Source organism: Hypanus sabinus, chromosome 22, assembly GCF_030144855.1.
Source record: "Hypanus sabinus isolate sHypSab1 chromosome 22, sHypSab1.hap1, whole genome shotgun sequence".
Taxonomy (NCBI): Eukaryota; Metazoa; Chordata; class Chondrichthyes; order Myliobatiformes; family Dasyatidae; genus Hypanus; species Hypanus sabinus.
Genome location: NC_082727.1, coordinates 41,976,970 through 41,992,359, shown reverse-complemented (window position 1 = coordinate 41,992,359; position 15,390 = coordinate 41,976,970). Strand labels below are relative to the sequence as shown.

Here is a 15,390-nt window from a genome sequence, read left to right as displayed (position 1 = left end):
TATCATATGTGCGCACCTCACTAAAGAAAAAAGAAGCGCATACATTCTTTTGATTATTTTCTGGAGTTACAAAACATGACATAGAACATAGAATAGTACAGCTTGGTACAGGCCCTTAAACTCTGCCTCCCATATAAACCCCCACCTTAAATTCCTCCATATACCTGTCTAGTAGTCTCTTAAACTTCACTAGTGTGTCTGCCTCCACTACTGACTCAGGCAGTGCATTCCACACAGCAACCACTCTCTAAGTAAAAAACCTTCCTCTAATATCCCCCTTGAACTTTCCCCCCCTTACCTTAAAGCCATGTCCTCTTGTATTGAGCAGTGGTACCCTGGGGAAGAGGCGCTGGCTGTCCACTCTATCTATCCCTCTTAATATCTTGTATACCTCTATCATGTCTCCTCTCATCCTCCTTCTCTCCAAAGAGTAAAACCTTAGCTCCCTTAATCTCTGATCATAATGCATACTCTCAAAACCAGGCAGCATCCTGGTAAATCTCCTCTGTACCCTTTCCAATGCTACCACATCCTTCCTATAGTGAGGTGACCAGAACTGGACACAGTACTCCAAGTGTGGCCTAACCAGAGTTTTATAGAGCTGCATCACTACCCCGCGACCCTTAACAGTCATGACAAGTAAGTTTGAAAATGAACCTGTTGAAGCACTGCACATTTTTTTCCTCTTTGCAAGGGAAGAAAGATTGTCAAGTTTAAAAAAGGCAGAAAATGGATGAAATTCCCAAGTTCATAAACAGTGAGTACTAGGTGATAATAATAATAAATAAAATATAAAGCTGAAGTGGCTAGCTACATCGGAAAGATAGATATGCTCTACTACACAACAGATAACTAGATCAAAGCAATTAAAAATGGATACAATGAAGTCCTTACTGATAGTCTGCTATAATAAAGATAATTTCCGAATAAGAAGTTGTTTGTGAGATATTCTTTGGTAAAACAGAATATGCAAGCTTATGAATAAGGCAATCTGTGTGACCAGAAGCCTAGCAACTTGCTGATCAGACTAAACTGGTTTGAACTGGTCTGATGCAGGTTGGACAAAGAAAGAGGTACAAGAAGTGTGATTAAATGATGCAGCCTTGGACCAGAGCTAATGAAAAGGTGATACATTAGCTAGATAGGCTAGAGCCAACTAAATATTAAAAAATAGTTTGAACTGAATGAGAGACTTTGGATACAAAGCAGTGTCGACTCTGGAGGCTAACAACTGCGAGAAGTCCCCCTTGCCAGGAGCAGAGAAAAGAAGGATCAATGGGAGTTCCCCTGTTTCAGAATTACAAGTTGGAGTGGTGGCCCTAATGAGTATTGGTACAAAGCAAATGAGAGCATTCGTGACTTAAATTGTTGGTCCTGGGTCAAAATATTTTAATGCTGATGTTTGTATACAGACAATAAAGTGCAAGCTTTGAACTATAAACACAAGATATTCTGTAGATGCTGGAAATCTTGAGCAACACACTTAAAATGCAAAAGTTCCTCCTACATTCTGTATGTGTTGATCAAGCGTTGAATTAATTAAGATTGGTGTAGCGAATTGCCTAGCTTAGGTCAGTTTGCTATAGGTCAATATGTCTGCATTTTTTAATAATTTATACCCTAAAGCATTGAAATTCAATAGCGCTATTTCATCCAATTTCTGGGCAATTAGCTGACCACTTTCATATTATTGTTTGTAGGAAATTGCAGTGGAAATTAGTTCCCAGTTTCCAACATTACATCAATACTCCCTTGGGTCTTCAAGAGGTTATGAAGGCACTATATAATGCAAGATTTACTTTCTCTAATATATTTGTTGAAATTCTACAGCTAAGACTAACTGGGGTGAAATCCCTGTAGAAAGCCTTCTCAGACTCTCAAGAAAGAAGGATGAATCCATTAGAAAATTTCCTTAATTTTTTTTTAAGAGGAAGGTGACAATAGTGAGGAAGGGCAATAGGATCAGCAGATAGCATAGATCCCCAAAGTTGCCAGAAAGACAACACTGACAACAGTTCATGAGCTACCATCGATCTAAATAAGATACATGATCATTATCACAGGTCATAAATAATGTTTAAATCAGCCTAATAAAGACACAAGAGATTCTGCAGATGCTGGAAATCTGGAACAACATGCACAAAACACTGGAGGAACTCAGCAAGTCAGGCAGCATCTAGGGAAAGAAATGAACAGTCAATATTGCGAGACAAGACTCTTAAGCAGTACTGAAAGAAAAACAGGTAGAAGCCTGAATAAAATGGTGGGGGTATAGCACTAGCAGGAATTGGTAGATAATAGGTGCATCCAGGTGAGGGGGAGAAGGAGGTAATGTGGGGGAGGGGGGAAAGGGATGGAGGCCTTTTTCTTGTTCTTTTCCAGTATTCTTCTCTAATTCACCTGACTTCACTACAGTTCATCATTATTTTCCCTCTGTCCCTGAGTCTTTAATTCACAACTGTTACAGAAGCAGGTTGCAGAAATTTTTCTATCTCAGAGTTCCCATAGCTCTCACTGGATTCACAGTTGCACCATCAGTACATACTTCCAAGTCATGAGACAAATTACATGTGAGTTGAAAGTTACAGGGAAAAAATTGTGTTTACAGCACAAGGTTCCTTGCCACAGCAAGATTTCATCCATTGTTTGACTATCATGATACTCATTGACCAAACTCTCAACATTCACCAGCACACAGCTCTTCTCTGTGGACAGCACATTTATATTTAGAAGTCATCTCACTATTCTCTTCTTGCAGATATAACATCCTGGCTCACATTTTCACTGCTATGCTGTAGGTATTTCGATTTAGCAGTTCTGTAAGGGTAGTCTGTTATGCCTTCAGCCTGTTTGGGTTATTGTTGAAGATAAGGGATGCTGAGGAATGTGTGTCATCCAATTAGGAAGGGTGGTCTTGGGTTTTTTTTTGATCGGCGGAGATGAAGTGAGAAGATGCTGGAGAGAACCAGTCCTACAATTTGACCTAGTGGAGGACCATAATTCGATGGAGTCAGGTGCCAAGATCGACTGAGGATCGGTGAATATGAATTTTGATAAGAGTTATAATGGGCCCTTTTTCTTTACTTCTTTCTTTTCTTTACAAGCCCTTTAGTTAAGATTCATAAATATAATTCTTTTAATCGTATGCAGTGTGCTATCTGTTGTTTCTTGGCACTGAGTTGTAACAGGGTAGCAAATTACACAGCATCCACACAAACCGGGGTTTGGGCTGGGAGAGCCCTCACAATCTCACGGGTTTGGCAGGACCAGAGTGCGTATTCCCCACACCTACACAGCCAAGGAAACCAGCGGCGTTTCACAGACATGCCATCACTTTGCTGCGAATCAATCGGCACATCCTGCTATTTCTCTGAAGCATTACATGCAAACACATCTGTATCAAACAATTACAGAAAATATAAAAAATACTCCGCCTATCAGGCAGAGAGAAGAATATTAAGGTTCAGGATATTGACTTCTAATTGTAGCATGCTTTCAAATTGTTCCCTGACAAATGTGACAACTCAGTGCTGAAAATTGAGGTTTAATCTTATTTTCCCATTTATTCTTGGTGCTTAGTTGATGGCAATAGATTGCAACCAGTGTTGTTTGACAGGACTCCTAGGGACATGGGGCAGAAGTTTCCTGACAAGTTCCTGACCCTGTTTCCTGACAGGGTGACAGTCAATTTCACCTTGACTGGATGATTAGAAGGAAACCAACTTACTTCCCTTAAAATAAAATGGAAACAAGGTCAACGTGCATAAATGTGGGGAAAAGACACAAGAACTTCAGCCTGAAAGGGCAATTCCATTCCTCCCACAGATACTGCTCAACCTGTTGAGTTCCTCCAGCAGACTGTTCATTGTTCCAGATTCCAGCATTTGTAGTCTCGTATTCCACCCCCCCCCCCATCACCCCAAGGCAATACATTTGTTCTGAGTTTCTTTATGCATCCTTGACCAGTGACTGAAGAAATATTTGAAAAGGAAGATAGAGAATATTATGCAGTTTCGCACGTTTTTGCATTGGAGTGCTACTTAATCAGCCCTAGCTGGCATGGATTATCCCTTTGATTAGGTTAGGGCCTAGTGGCCTAAAAATAAGATTAAGAATGTTTTTCTCCACAACTGTTCTGTCTGAAACCAGAAGGAATAACTTTAAAATGAGGAGTTGGGGATTTTGAGGGAATCAGAACGATTTTTTTTACTTCCAGAGTGTGCTTGCAATCAAGGATGCACTGCATTTGTTGGGTAGTAAAGGCAGGTAGGTACTATTAAAACATTTATCAGCATCTGGATGAGCAATGAATTGGCAAGGTTAGCAGGCTATGGAGAAAGTGCTACCAAACTGGTACAGAATTGATAGGCATACAAAGATATGTTGAGCTGAAGGGTCTGTATGACTTTACAACTGACCACCAGCCTTACGTACGTATTGAAGACCCCCAAATTGCTTTAGATATAATTGCTTTTCACAATTTCAGTTGCTTTCCCCAGTGTTGGCTTACCAATAAGGAGCATCTATTGGAAATATTTTAACATTTATAAACACTTATTTAGAGCCAGCTTAGAAAATTCCACATGGGGTCAAACTACAGGCAGTTGCAACCATGTGATATGAGAGAGAAAAAAAAACAGAAAAATAAACCTCTAGACTGAAGGTCAGGTTCCGAGTTAGTCCTTGCTTTATATTATGTATCACCTTTATCATTTCCAAGCCTGTAAAATTATCAAGTTACTTCCTTGTTTAAGACATTCTGTTCTCCAACAGTTCCAAAGTACAGTACAGTTTCAGTAAATATTTTATCAACAGCTTCCCTTCAACATATTAACAATTCTTTCAGCATATTATGTTCTTCGAAAAGGCACTTGCATCTTAATAGAATCTTTTCATATCAATTTTTTATTCCATTCTGTGGAAGTTCATTTTGATTTACTAAAGGTCAAATGGTTTCATTTCTGGTCAGTAAGTCATTTAATTTTCATAAACCCAACTAATTTCCAATTGAATACGTGAATTTGCTCTCAGCATTAATTCAAATGCAAAGATCTATCAACATTTAAATAGTTTGCATAATTGCCCTGCATTTACTTTCCAAATTCCTTCAGTAATCATTTAGCTTGCTAGCCTACTAGTTTCATCATTTGTTAAGCTAAACATTTCTTCTTCTTTTGTAGTATGGAACAACACTATTTTCTATTAAATATCAAGATTTTAATATTCCATTAACAATATTTAAGCATCCATTCTTAAGGATTTTTTTCTTCCCTTATTAACTAGAAATCTTCTTTCAGCTCAGACCCTAGGATTATAAACTGTCAAACCTCTGTATGATATCTCTCAAACTGGACTGACCTTCTTCTCTTATGGACCAATAGCCTGGCTTCAGATTTTAACCACTTTCCTTGCAGCAACATTAAGTTCACAACTGCTGCATATGAGAGATTTGTGGCTTCAAGCTTAAATTCCACTGACTTTCCTACTATAACATCACACTGCCACGAGGTATTTTAAGACCTCGTTAAGAGCTTTCACAATATGCAATTCAGGAATTTTTCTCCTGCAGCAGGCACATTTTTATAGCAAAAGTGGAAATGTAGTTTACAGCCCTGCTTACATATGTGTCAGCAAAGAATAACATATTCCCCATTGTCTCTTTCACAGAAACCGAAAGATACCAATTACTTTGAGATTTTTTTTTGATGCCAATGTCCATGAAGCTATGCTGTGTGATGTGGCTCATGCCTTTTGTATACTCTGATAACAAGTTACCTTCTTTAATTCAATTTTTGCTGTCATACATCTCTTGACTAAATGTTGACTTTTTTAATGGAAGAACAGAAAACTCTGACTTAGTTTAAGATTGATATCCTTGTACATTAAATGTCAGGAGATCAACAATTTTAACATATGATATTTTATCTTGGATTCTATTAATCAATCTTGTCACAAAATGTCTGGGTTACATTTAATGGTGTCAAAAGTTTCCCTCTGTAATTATTCACTTTAGGTAGATGGGTGAAATTCATTTTAGTATCCTGCAAAAATCTGCTGATTAAAGCATTTCTAACAATCAGTGATCTATGAAAGCCTACTTAAAATCTACCCAAACTGCTCAGAGTTTTGTGAGCACAAACATGCTGGACAGTAGCTAAGGTATTTGGAATGCAGGCTTTCCAGCATTTTCAAGATGCTCTTCATTTTTGTGTACCAATGTACCATCTTTCTGCTGTACATCCTTGTACTCCAAATTGACTAAAAATATTTTTATATAACAAATACCAAATTCTGGACAGGTCAGGCAGCATTTGTGGAGAGGGATAAACATTCAACATTTCAGGCAGGGACCCTTCATCAGGACTGGAAAGGAAGGGGGAAGAAGCCAGAATAAGAAGGTGGGGAATGGGAAGGGGTACAAGCTGGTAGGTGATAGGTAGAGCCAGGAGAGGGGGAAGGTGGGTGGATGGGGGAAGGGGAGAAGTGAGAACTGAGAGATGAAAGGAGGAAGAGTTAAAAGGGATGAAGGAGAAGGAATGTTTTATGACTATTACTGTAAGCTTCAAATCAGAGGTAAATTATTACTGATGACAGAAGTATGAAAAGAAAACAGAAACTGGGAGAAATAACCAGCAGCACAGCTTCTAGTTTTAATAAAATGTGATGAACCTGAAACATTTTTTCCATCTCTTCAGGTTCTGCCTATTGTGCTAAATCTTTTCCAAAACTTTCTATTTTTGATTAAATAATTTTATTGAGACTTTGTATAAGAGAGGGATGTAAATTGCTCATTTTTAAAGCTTATCCCTCATTAAGGTTGCACATTGTGATAGTTCATCTGCTTTCACAAATGTAGAAACTGTTGTGATCATTTGTCAGTTATGACTGAAGCCAAGCAATTTCAGAAAAATCTAATTGGTAAAACAACCTCATAACAACCTCTTGCTCAGATATGATGGATTTTCGATCTCCCACTGAAAGGATCCCTTTGCATTCTTTGCATTCTAATGGAAAGTTGTTATCCACACTTGACAATCCAAGAAGTAATTTTTGTTTCCATGATGACCTATAGAGACATTCTAACCAACAGTTTTGAAACTAAAATTGCTTTGGAATAACAATTAATCAATACACCTGTTATTCTAAGTTCATTTCTGTTGGTAACACAATACTTGGAAAATTATTTTTCAAGTTCCATACATCTAGGGTACTTAGCATGAATAATACAGAGGTCCAGAATTGTAATGGCTAATGTCTATTAAGAATATCATTCAAGCGAACCAACTCATTTGACAATAAAAAGGAGCCAGACGGGTAGATCGGTATTTCATGTATTTGATATCTTCTGAAAAATAAAATCATGTGTATACCAGAAAAAAAGGAAAAACAGTTACTTCTCATTTTACTGCTGGGTCTAATATGCTAATTACTGAGATTTCGTTTTAACGATTAGGAAAACTCATCATCCATACGTTCCTCCTTTAAGTTACTTGGATTCTGACAAAATGCACTGCTTGAAATCTTGTCTTTCCTTCCCAAATTGCTGAATATTTTTCAAGCATTTTGTTCAGCATTCTGACCTGCCTGGGAGCAGACACTGAAAAATTTCCATCAGCACAACCTAATGTTTCCAAGTCACTTCATTTTTTATTTATTTTACTATCGCAAGGAAGGTAGGCCTACATCTTTACTTTCTTCAGAGGTTAGGAAGGTTTGAATTGACACCGGAGATTCTAACAAGCTTCTATAAGGGTACTTGTGAAACTATTCTGACTGGTTATATCATCAAATGTTCAGGAAAGTAAGAAGCTACAGTGGATCATCGACTCAGCCACAATACATCAGGGCACATCCCTCACCACCATTGAATCTGGGTCTCTGTGGCTGCTGAGATTCCAAGAGTGCATTCTTGTGGCCCACCCAATCTTGGGATCTGGTACCTGGGGTGCACCCAATTCTAGGACTTGGACCTTGGAGCCAACAAGAGGCATTGCCTTTAGACAGCAACACCCATCATCAAAGATGGTCAATGCCATCTTCTCACAGCTACCATTGATCAGAAGGTACAGAAGCCTGAAGTACCACATCACCAGATTCAAGAACAGCTGCTTCCATTCAACCATACAGTCTGGCACAACCCTGATCACTACCTCAGTTTAGCAACACCGCAACCACTTTGCATTAAAATGGTCTTCGTTTTGTTTTGCTCTAATTATGTTTTTTCTTGATTATTATAATATTATAATTTAAGTTTAATTTGTTTTTCTTGTGAATTGCTGTTTGTCAGACACAAATATTAAATAAAGGAAGTCTAGATGGTATCATTCATTGTATTATAACATTCAAAAATACCTTAGAAGTTATATATTTTTGAAACTTATTCACTGCGATAATGCCAGCCTAGATCCTGTACCTGCTTCTTTTTGAACCACAGCTTTCTTGAATCTGGGTCTCTGTGGTTGCTGAGATTCCAAGAGTGCATTCTTGTGGCCCACCCAATCTTGGGATCTGGTACCTGGGGTGCACCCAATTCTAGGACTTGGACCTTGGAGCCAACTCAATGTTGGGTCTTGGTCTATGAGCCCCAACTAATACTGGCACTGTGTTTCCACTAATGCTGGAAGTGTATTGCTATCAGTCCCCACCTAATGCCAGCGCCGGGTCCCCTGGGGGCTAGCCTACATTGGGATTGAGTCCCTTGGCCCCACACAGCGCCATGCTTGAGTTAATGGAGCCAGCCAAATCAGGTTCCTGTTCCCAGGGCAGGTTCAAGGTCTACCTCTGTCCTCAGAATCCACTGACTGGCACGGCTCTGCCATTGCGTTACACAGGGTCAGAACAGAATCGGTTTATAATGCTTGACATATGTCATGAAATTTATTATTCTGTGGCAACAGTACAGTGCAAAACATATCGAAGTTACTCAAAGTTACAATAATAAATAAATAAATAGTGCAAAAGAGATATTGTTCATGGACCGTTCATAAATCTGATGGCAGAGGGGAGAAAATGTTCCAAGACAATCACTGCATATCACAGGAGTTCAGTACTGGTGGGCCCAGAACTGTCACTAAATTACATTGGCATACAGAATAGATCAGTAGAGGACTGTAACTATGTAATGTTGGGATGTTGTGTAGGTGTCCACAGCTCTATTAATGCATGATATTGAGGTATGGTACTTTTGGGAATGTCTGCTATTGTTGAGCAGCAGGGTACAATAATGCTAAGCATAAGTTTATTGCTGATACTAACTGGCACTTCCCTTAACAAGACCTATCAAGTCCTACTCACAGAAGCCATACCTATCTTCTGCTCCTGATTACTGGAGAACAATGGAGCAGCCTGATTAATAATTGATAACATGATGCCAGTACAGCAATGACCCCCAAATCAAATTTCCATGCCAGATTTCCTATAAACTGCCTGTGAAACTCACCCCTAGTCAGGAGCACATCATCTGAATGGAATTAAATCTAGAGAGTAATACAATTATATTGCAGGTACGGGCAGCCAGTTATGATTGATTTATTGGTATCTGAGTCTTCCTTTGCAGCATCAATATAATAAAGGCAGGAAGCTGCTGTGTATAATATGTTTTCTACATAGTTCTGAAATACGAGTCAAACTATAAGAAATAACTGCTGACAGCTTCCTGGAGAGTTTGAACTTCTGTCTGAAGCATTAGTGATGACTTAAAGAATGTTTCCTTGTCTCTGATTATGGGAACTTCTACGACAGTTGACAAACTTGAATCATTTTGCGTGCGTGTGTGTGCGTGCTCGTGTTTTCATGCAAGAGGTGCATCAGCAGAGCTACACTTTCCAATCCTCTCTTCTAGAACTACACACTCCAAAGGTTCAATCACATCAGCACCACATGAACAACCAAAAAAAAGGTAACTCTCAGAACAAATAATTACTTCTCAATTTTCTTTCCTTCTAGAGTAAACAATAAAAAATAGAATGGAATGGTATTTACTAGGTATTGCACTAATGCTGGGCAAGAGGTGAATGTGTATGATGTGAACTGATAGTAATTGCACACAATAGAAAATAAATAAGTCAATTATTGGTCCAGACATGCAAGTGAGTGGATCGTGACCTGATCATTCACACAGACTGTGAATGGAAAACAGTCTCCATTTACTGTTTGCAACGTTGTGACCTCATTAAACTTCTGTGGCGCTCTTTGAAGTGCTAAAATTTGCACTGGTTGCCTAGGCAACACATCTCTATAATTTCTGAACCAGCTTCCAATGGGTCTTGCTGTTCTCAGATCCAGTAGTAACCCGGGTGCCATAGGAAACTCTGCCATTGATTCCTGCTCCCCGAAGCTTCACACAGTCTGTTCCTCCTGTAAGTTTCAAGAATTCCCATACGAGTTCACTCCTTTGTTCAGTTCCAGCAGTTTCGGCACTTAATTTCCCTCTTGAATTACAACCATTTCTTGCTGAAACCTTGAAGCGTGACAGCACACTCACTCTTTCCGCTGGCTGACCACGGATTGGGGATTGCACGTTACAAAATACTGAGGAGGAAGCACCGTTGAGCATATATGCATGTGTGTTTCTATGTGTTAGAGAAAAAATAGAGGGATAGATCAAGGGAACTACATTTTTTAGCCTCTTCTTTCTGAGTTACACACAGTTGCTTCAAGGGAAGCTCAGGTTAAATGCGTCAGGCTGAGTACCAGGTACATCCTGGCTTCTCAAGTATCACCACTGCTGCACATTCTGGGTCAGCGTCTCCACCCTGATCTGGCTTTGATTTTAGGTCTTTGAAGCACAATAATGAGAATCCTGTAAGGATATTCCCTAAGGTGTTCCTGATGAGCTCAGACATCCAAGGCACTGCTCCAAAATGCCACTGGCATGAACAATAATGATCCTGCTAATTCCATTGGCCTTTTTATACCTGCTGCCTTTCTCTGCCTTCAGCTTCTACTGGGCCTCATTATCCAGCATTGCCCACTTTATACGGATCCAACTATCGGATATTTCTGCATTAAATTGTCAACAGCAAAACTGCCCACATACATTTTGAAAGCAGAGTCAACAACCTGTTATTGTCAAAGGGAATTATTCTCATGAATTTTTTAAGGATATTTTCATTCAGTCTGGGGAGATTTTTTTTTGCCATATGCTCAGCTCCTAAAGCAGCTGAAACTGAAAACTTTGCAGAAACAGAATGATAAATTGCCGAGGATTGGTAAAATTGCACAACTTTTTTAAACCCGTTCAGAAAGTTGCTACTTCACAGTCAGGTGTATGTCTTAAAGAATCTGTGATGGGAATGGTGTTGTAAATATACATCAGCAAATCTGCTCTTCATGCAAACCTGTATCTCATGTTATTTTACCAAAATAGTGATGGCAATAAGTAACTGAACTATAATTCCTAAAATATTGACTGAACTAAAATCAAACTATTGCTCAATTGTTTTTATTGGGTAAGGTTGGATTCTTTCTGGAATGCAGTCCCATTATTCCTTCACATTTAAGTCCTTTTAGTTTGAGCTTTGGAGAGAAAAGATTTGGGGTAAGAAGGGAGGAGGAGGGAAGTCTAGGTCTGTAAGCCATAAGAAGGAAGATGAAATTGGAATTTAAAGCAATACCATATATTCCACCAGCTTTATTGTTTTTTGTAATATTAAAAATGTCACTAGCAAATGTCCTGTGATTGCTCTGGTGAATAGTTAGGTGCTGCTGATCTGCTCACTTCCCAAAAGGATGAGGCTACTTAACTTGATGCTGCTTGTTCACAACCACTTTCACTAAAGTGTCATTCTAGGCAGAACTACCAATGAATCCAGCTATTATTTTATCTGTTTCAATTTACTTACTATGACATGAATGAAGCTGTACTGCCCACTGGGTCCATGCTCACTTCCAGCAGAAAAATTAAATCAGTTCCATTCCTCCTCTCTACTGTATTTCCCTTTAGCCCTGCAATGTATTCTGCCTCACACCTCCAGCAACTCTCCTTTGTTCCTGACCTGCACTAATAGTTAATCTATAATAACAAATTAACCTACCAGCACATCTTCGGGACGCGGGGGGGGAATCGGATCTTCCAGGGTAAGCCAAACACAGTCACAGGGAGAAGAGGGAAGTCCAGTGCAATCATGATCAAACATAGCTCTCTGAAGCTATGAAACAGGAATACCAACTGCTCTGTCACCATTTCATTGTTAGATGTAAGTTAAGGTGAAATGATGCATTATCGATGATTAATAGTGAAATATTCAATAAACCATACTAATAACAATGTTGGTCAGTATATGCAATATCACTGTTGGATGCTGGACAAATGGTGGTGTTGACATAAATCTGCTAAATAATTTATAGCATTATAAAGTAGAAATATGATCCAATATCCAAGTGTTGCATTATTTACGTTGAAGCAGTCTGCTTATATTTGCAATCTTGACAAACTTGGCACACTAAAAATATGTGAACCCCCTAAAATGTCCAGATATGTTCAAAAGTAAAGAGAATAATTTAATGTTTGAAGCTTTATGAACTTAAATATTGATTTTAAATCAGCAAGAGGTTTATGCTATTAAAATCTGAATATAGTTTCCAATTACACAGTATAAAGTGTAAAATAGTTTTACACTGTAAATTGTACAATAATAATTACATTTTACAACAAGGTTGGAAATAATCTAGTTGTGTCTATGACTAGTATTTTTTAAATTATATGAACTGGCATTCTTGCTCATATATAAAAGACTGAAAGGCGTCACACCTTACTTCAAAAGACCTTACATCCAAAGGAAGTGCAGGAAAAATGTTTGGATTTGACCCAAAATCACAGGTAATTAATGGATATTACCAGGGCTCAGGGAACTTCAGAGCAAGCTCCAGGTCACTAAAGGCGGAACAGCTCACCACCTGGAACAGCCCGAGACATGTGCACCTGTTCCCCTGTGCCTAGTTCAGCTGTGCCCATGAACTGCATGCCCCGAGAGCCAATGAGGTTCCCAACTATTACTAAAGGTGAAAAGCAGCAATCTGGTGAAGTAAAAACCCAGCATGGCACACGGTTATTCATTTCAAAAATATGAACTAATTACAATGAATAAAATAGTTAAAACACATGAAAAGTGAGAAAATCCATCAAAATTTCGAGCTAACACTGATATACCAGCAAGTACACGAGCAACGCCAACCTTTCAAATTGGACAGACATTCAGCTTTGTGTTCTTTCTTTACTCAAATGACTGTCTGCAACGGGAAATAGCATTTAGAACAGAAAAACATACTGAAATTATATTTTGGAGCAGGTTAGAATTTCTCTAATTTACTCACCTTCTAAATCCTCCTGTCAAAGTCACCTGGGCAACAGAAGTGCATTCACGGGTAATGTCTTGAATCATTTGGCCCACAGCTTCTGCCTCTGTCTTACTTACAGCCTGTATGATATCTTCATAGTACAAGAACCCTAAGAAGTAAATAGCTTGGTTAAGCACTTTGACACATTGCTAAAGTTTGGCAGTTAAACCACGTTTAAGACAGATACCAATCTTTATGTTTTACAGCTAAAGTAGCTTATCATTCCAGAAATAGACCTACTTGAAGTAAAAGGCAGATAGAATAATATAGTACTGAGTTAGAATTCAGGAAGGAACCCAGGAATTTTTCATTACTCCTGCAAATTTAGAAATTTTTAGCCCAATCACTAGTGAGATCAGCATAGTAAAGTAGTCCACGAGGAAGAGAGAATCTGAGATGTTTCTCTTGGCCACGTGGAAAAATCCATGTTTCAAGCCTACCCTGGTAATCCTCCCCGACTATTTCTGAACTACAGTGACAACTGTATTAGTGCTGCATCTTGGACCCATGCTGAGCTTGTCAATTTTATCAGCAACTTTTACCCTGTCCATAAATTCATTTGGTCCATTCCAGATACCTCTCTCCCCACTTTCTCAACCTCTTTCTCTCCATCTCTGGAAACAAACTGTCTACTGACATCTTTTCTAACCCTAATGACTCCCATGGCTATCTTGACTATACCTCTTTCCATCCTGTCTTCTGTAAAAATGCCATTCACTTTTCTCAGTTCCTTTGCTCTGCCACATCTGGTCCCAGGATGAGACTTCCCTTTCCAGGACATCAGAGATGTTCTTCTTCAAAGAACGGGGTTTCCCTTCCTCCACCATTGATGCTGCCATCACTTACATCTCCACTATTTCCCAAACAACTGCCCTCAACCCATCTTCTCACCACCTTAACAGGGATAGAATTTCTTTTGTCCTCAGCTATCACCCCCATGAGCCTTCACATCCAGCACTTCATTCATTGCAACTTCCGCCATCTTTATAGGGACCCTACCACCAAGCACATCTTTACCTCCCTTGTACTCTCTGTTCTCTGCCTTGTCCATTTGTCTCTCCCCACTAATCTTCCTCCTGGGAAATAACCCTGTGAGTGGAAGAAGTGTTACATCTGCCCATTCGCCTCCTCCTTCACCTCCAAACAAGGTGCCAAAAAGTCCTTCCACGTGAGGTGACACTTCACCTGCAAATTTATCGGGTTGTCTATTGTATCCAGTGCTCCTGATGTGATCTGGTCTAATTTGGTGAGACCCAATATAGATTGGGGGACTGTTGTGATGGAAATGAGAAAGATTCTTTGGGTCTCAAAGGCAAGAGCTCTGGACACACAGTTTTAATAATAAGGAGTTTATTTACAAGCGGAGAAAAAGGTTGGGAACAACACAAGTGGCTACGGTATTCGTACAAACACATTTAGAATAGAGGAGCGTGAGAAAGGTCGGGTCTGCTGTACAATACACGGGAAAACGGTGTGGGGACGGTGTACAGGTACACATACAAGCAAGGGAAAAGTAACTACAATACTTGCCCCCCTTGACTATGGGCCGGCACAGCTCTTTGCTAAAGGGACAACAATAAACACTCCCACAACCCTGTTCAATGCACACCTTACCACGTGTCTTCAGCACTGTTCTAAAGTCTTCAGCTTGGAGTTAAGCAGGGTGGTCCCTCGAGGATGGCAAAAGAGAGCAAGCCAAGCACATGTAGAACCTTTTATAGGTCAGGGGGCCAACGGCTTGGTGCTAGACAGGTTAATCCAATTAAGGTGGCCAATGGTTAAGTGTGCATTGATTAGTTGGGTGGGGTGAAATGTTAACTTTCAGGTGGTGTGACTCCGACCAGGTGAGGGCAGTGCTGTCACATGACAGGCACGGCTCTCTGGTTACAGGGACCACTTTGTCGAGCACCATCGTTCCATCCGCAAAAAGTAGGATTTCCCAGTGGGCAATTGATTTTTATTTCCAGTCCCCATTTCAATGCTGACACGTTGGTCCACAGCCTCCTCTACAATCATGATGAGGTTGGAGGAGCAACACCTCATATTCCATCT

The 15,390-nt window shown here is 39.5% G+C and overlaps 1 protein-coding gene across 1 annotated transcript in view; it reads right to left on the bottom strand.

The window, feature by feature from the left end:
• dntt (deoxynucleotidyltransferase, terminal) overlaps positions 1-15,390 on the bottom strand; it is a 257,914-nt gene that overhangs the window by 162,423 nt on the left and 80,101 nt on the right. The window contains exon 7 of the mRNA XM_059947612.1: positions 13,315-13,447. Within this exon, the coding sequence (XP_059803595.1) occupies positions 13,315-13,447 (133 nt within the window). The remainder of the gene's footprint in view (positions 1-13,314; positions 13,448-15,390) is intronic.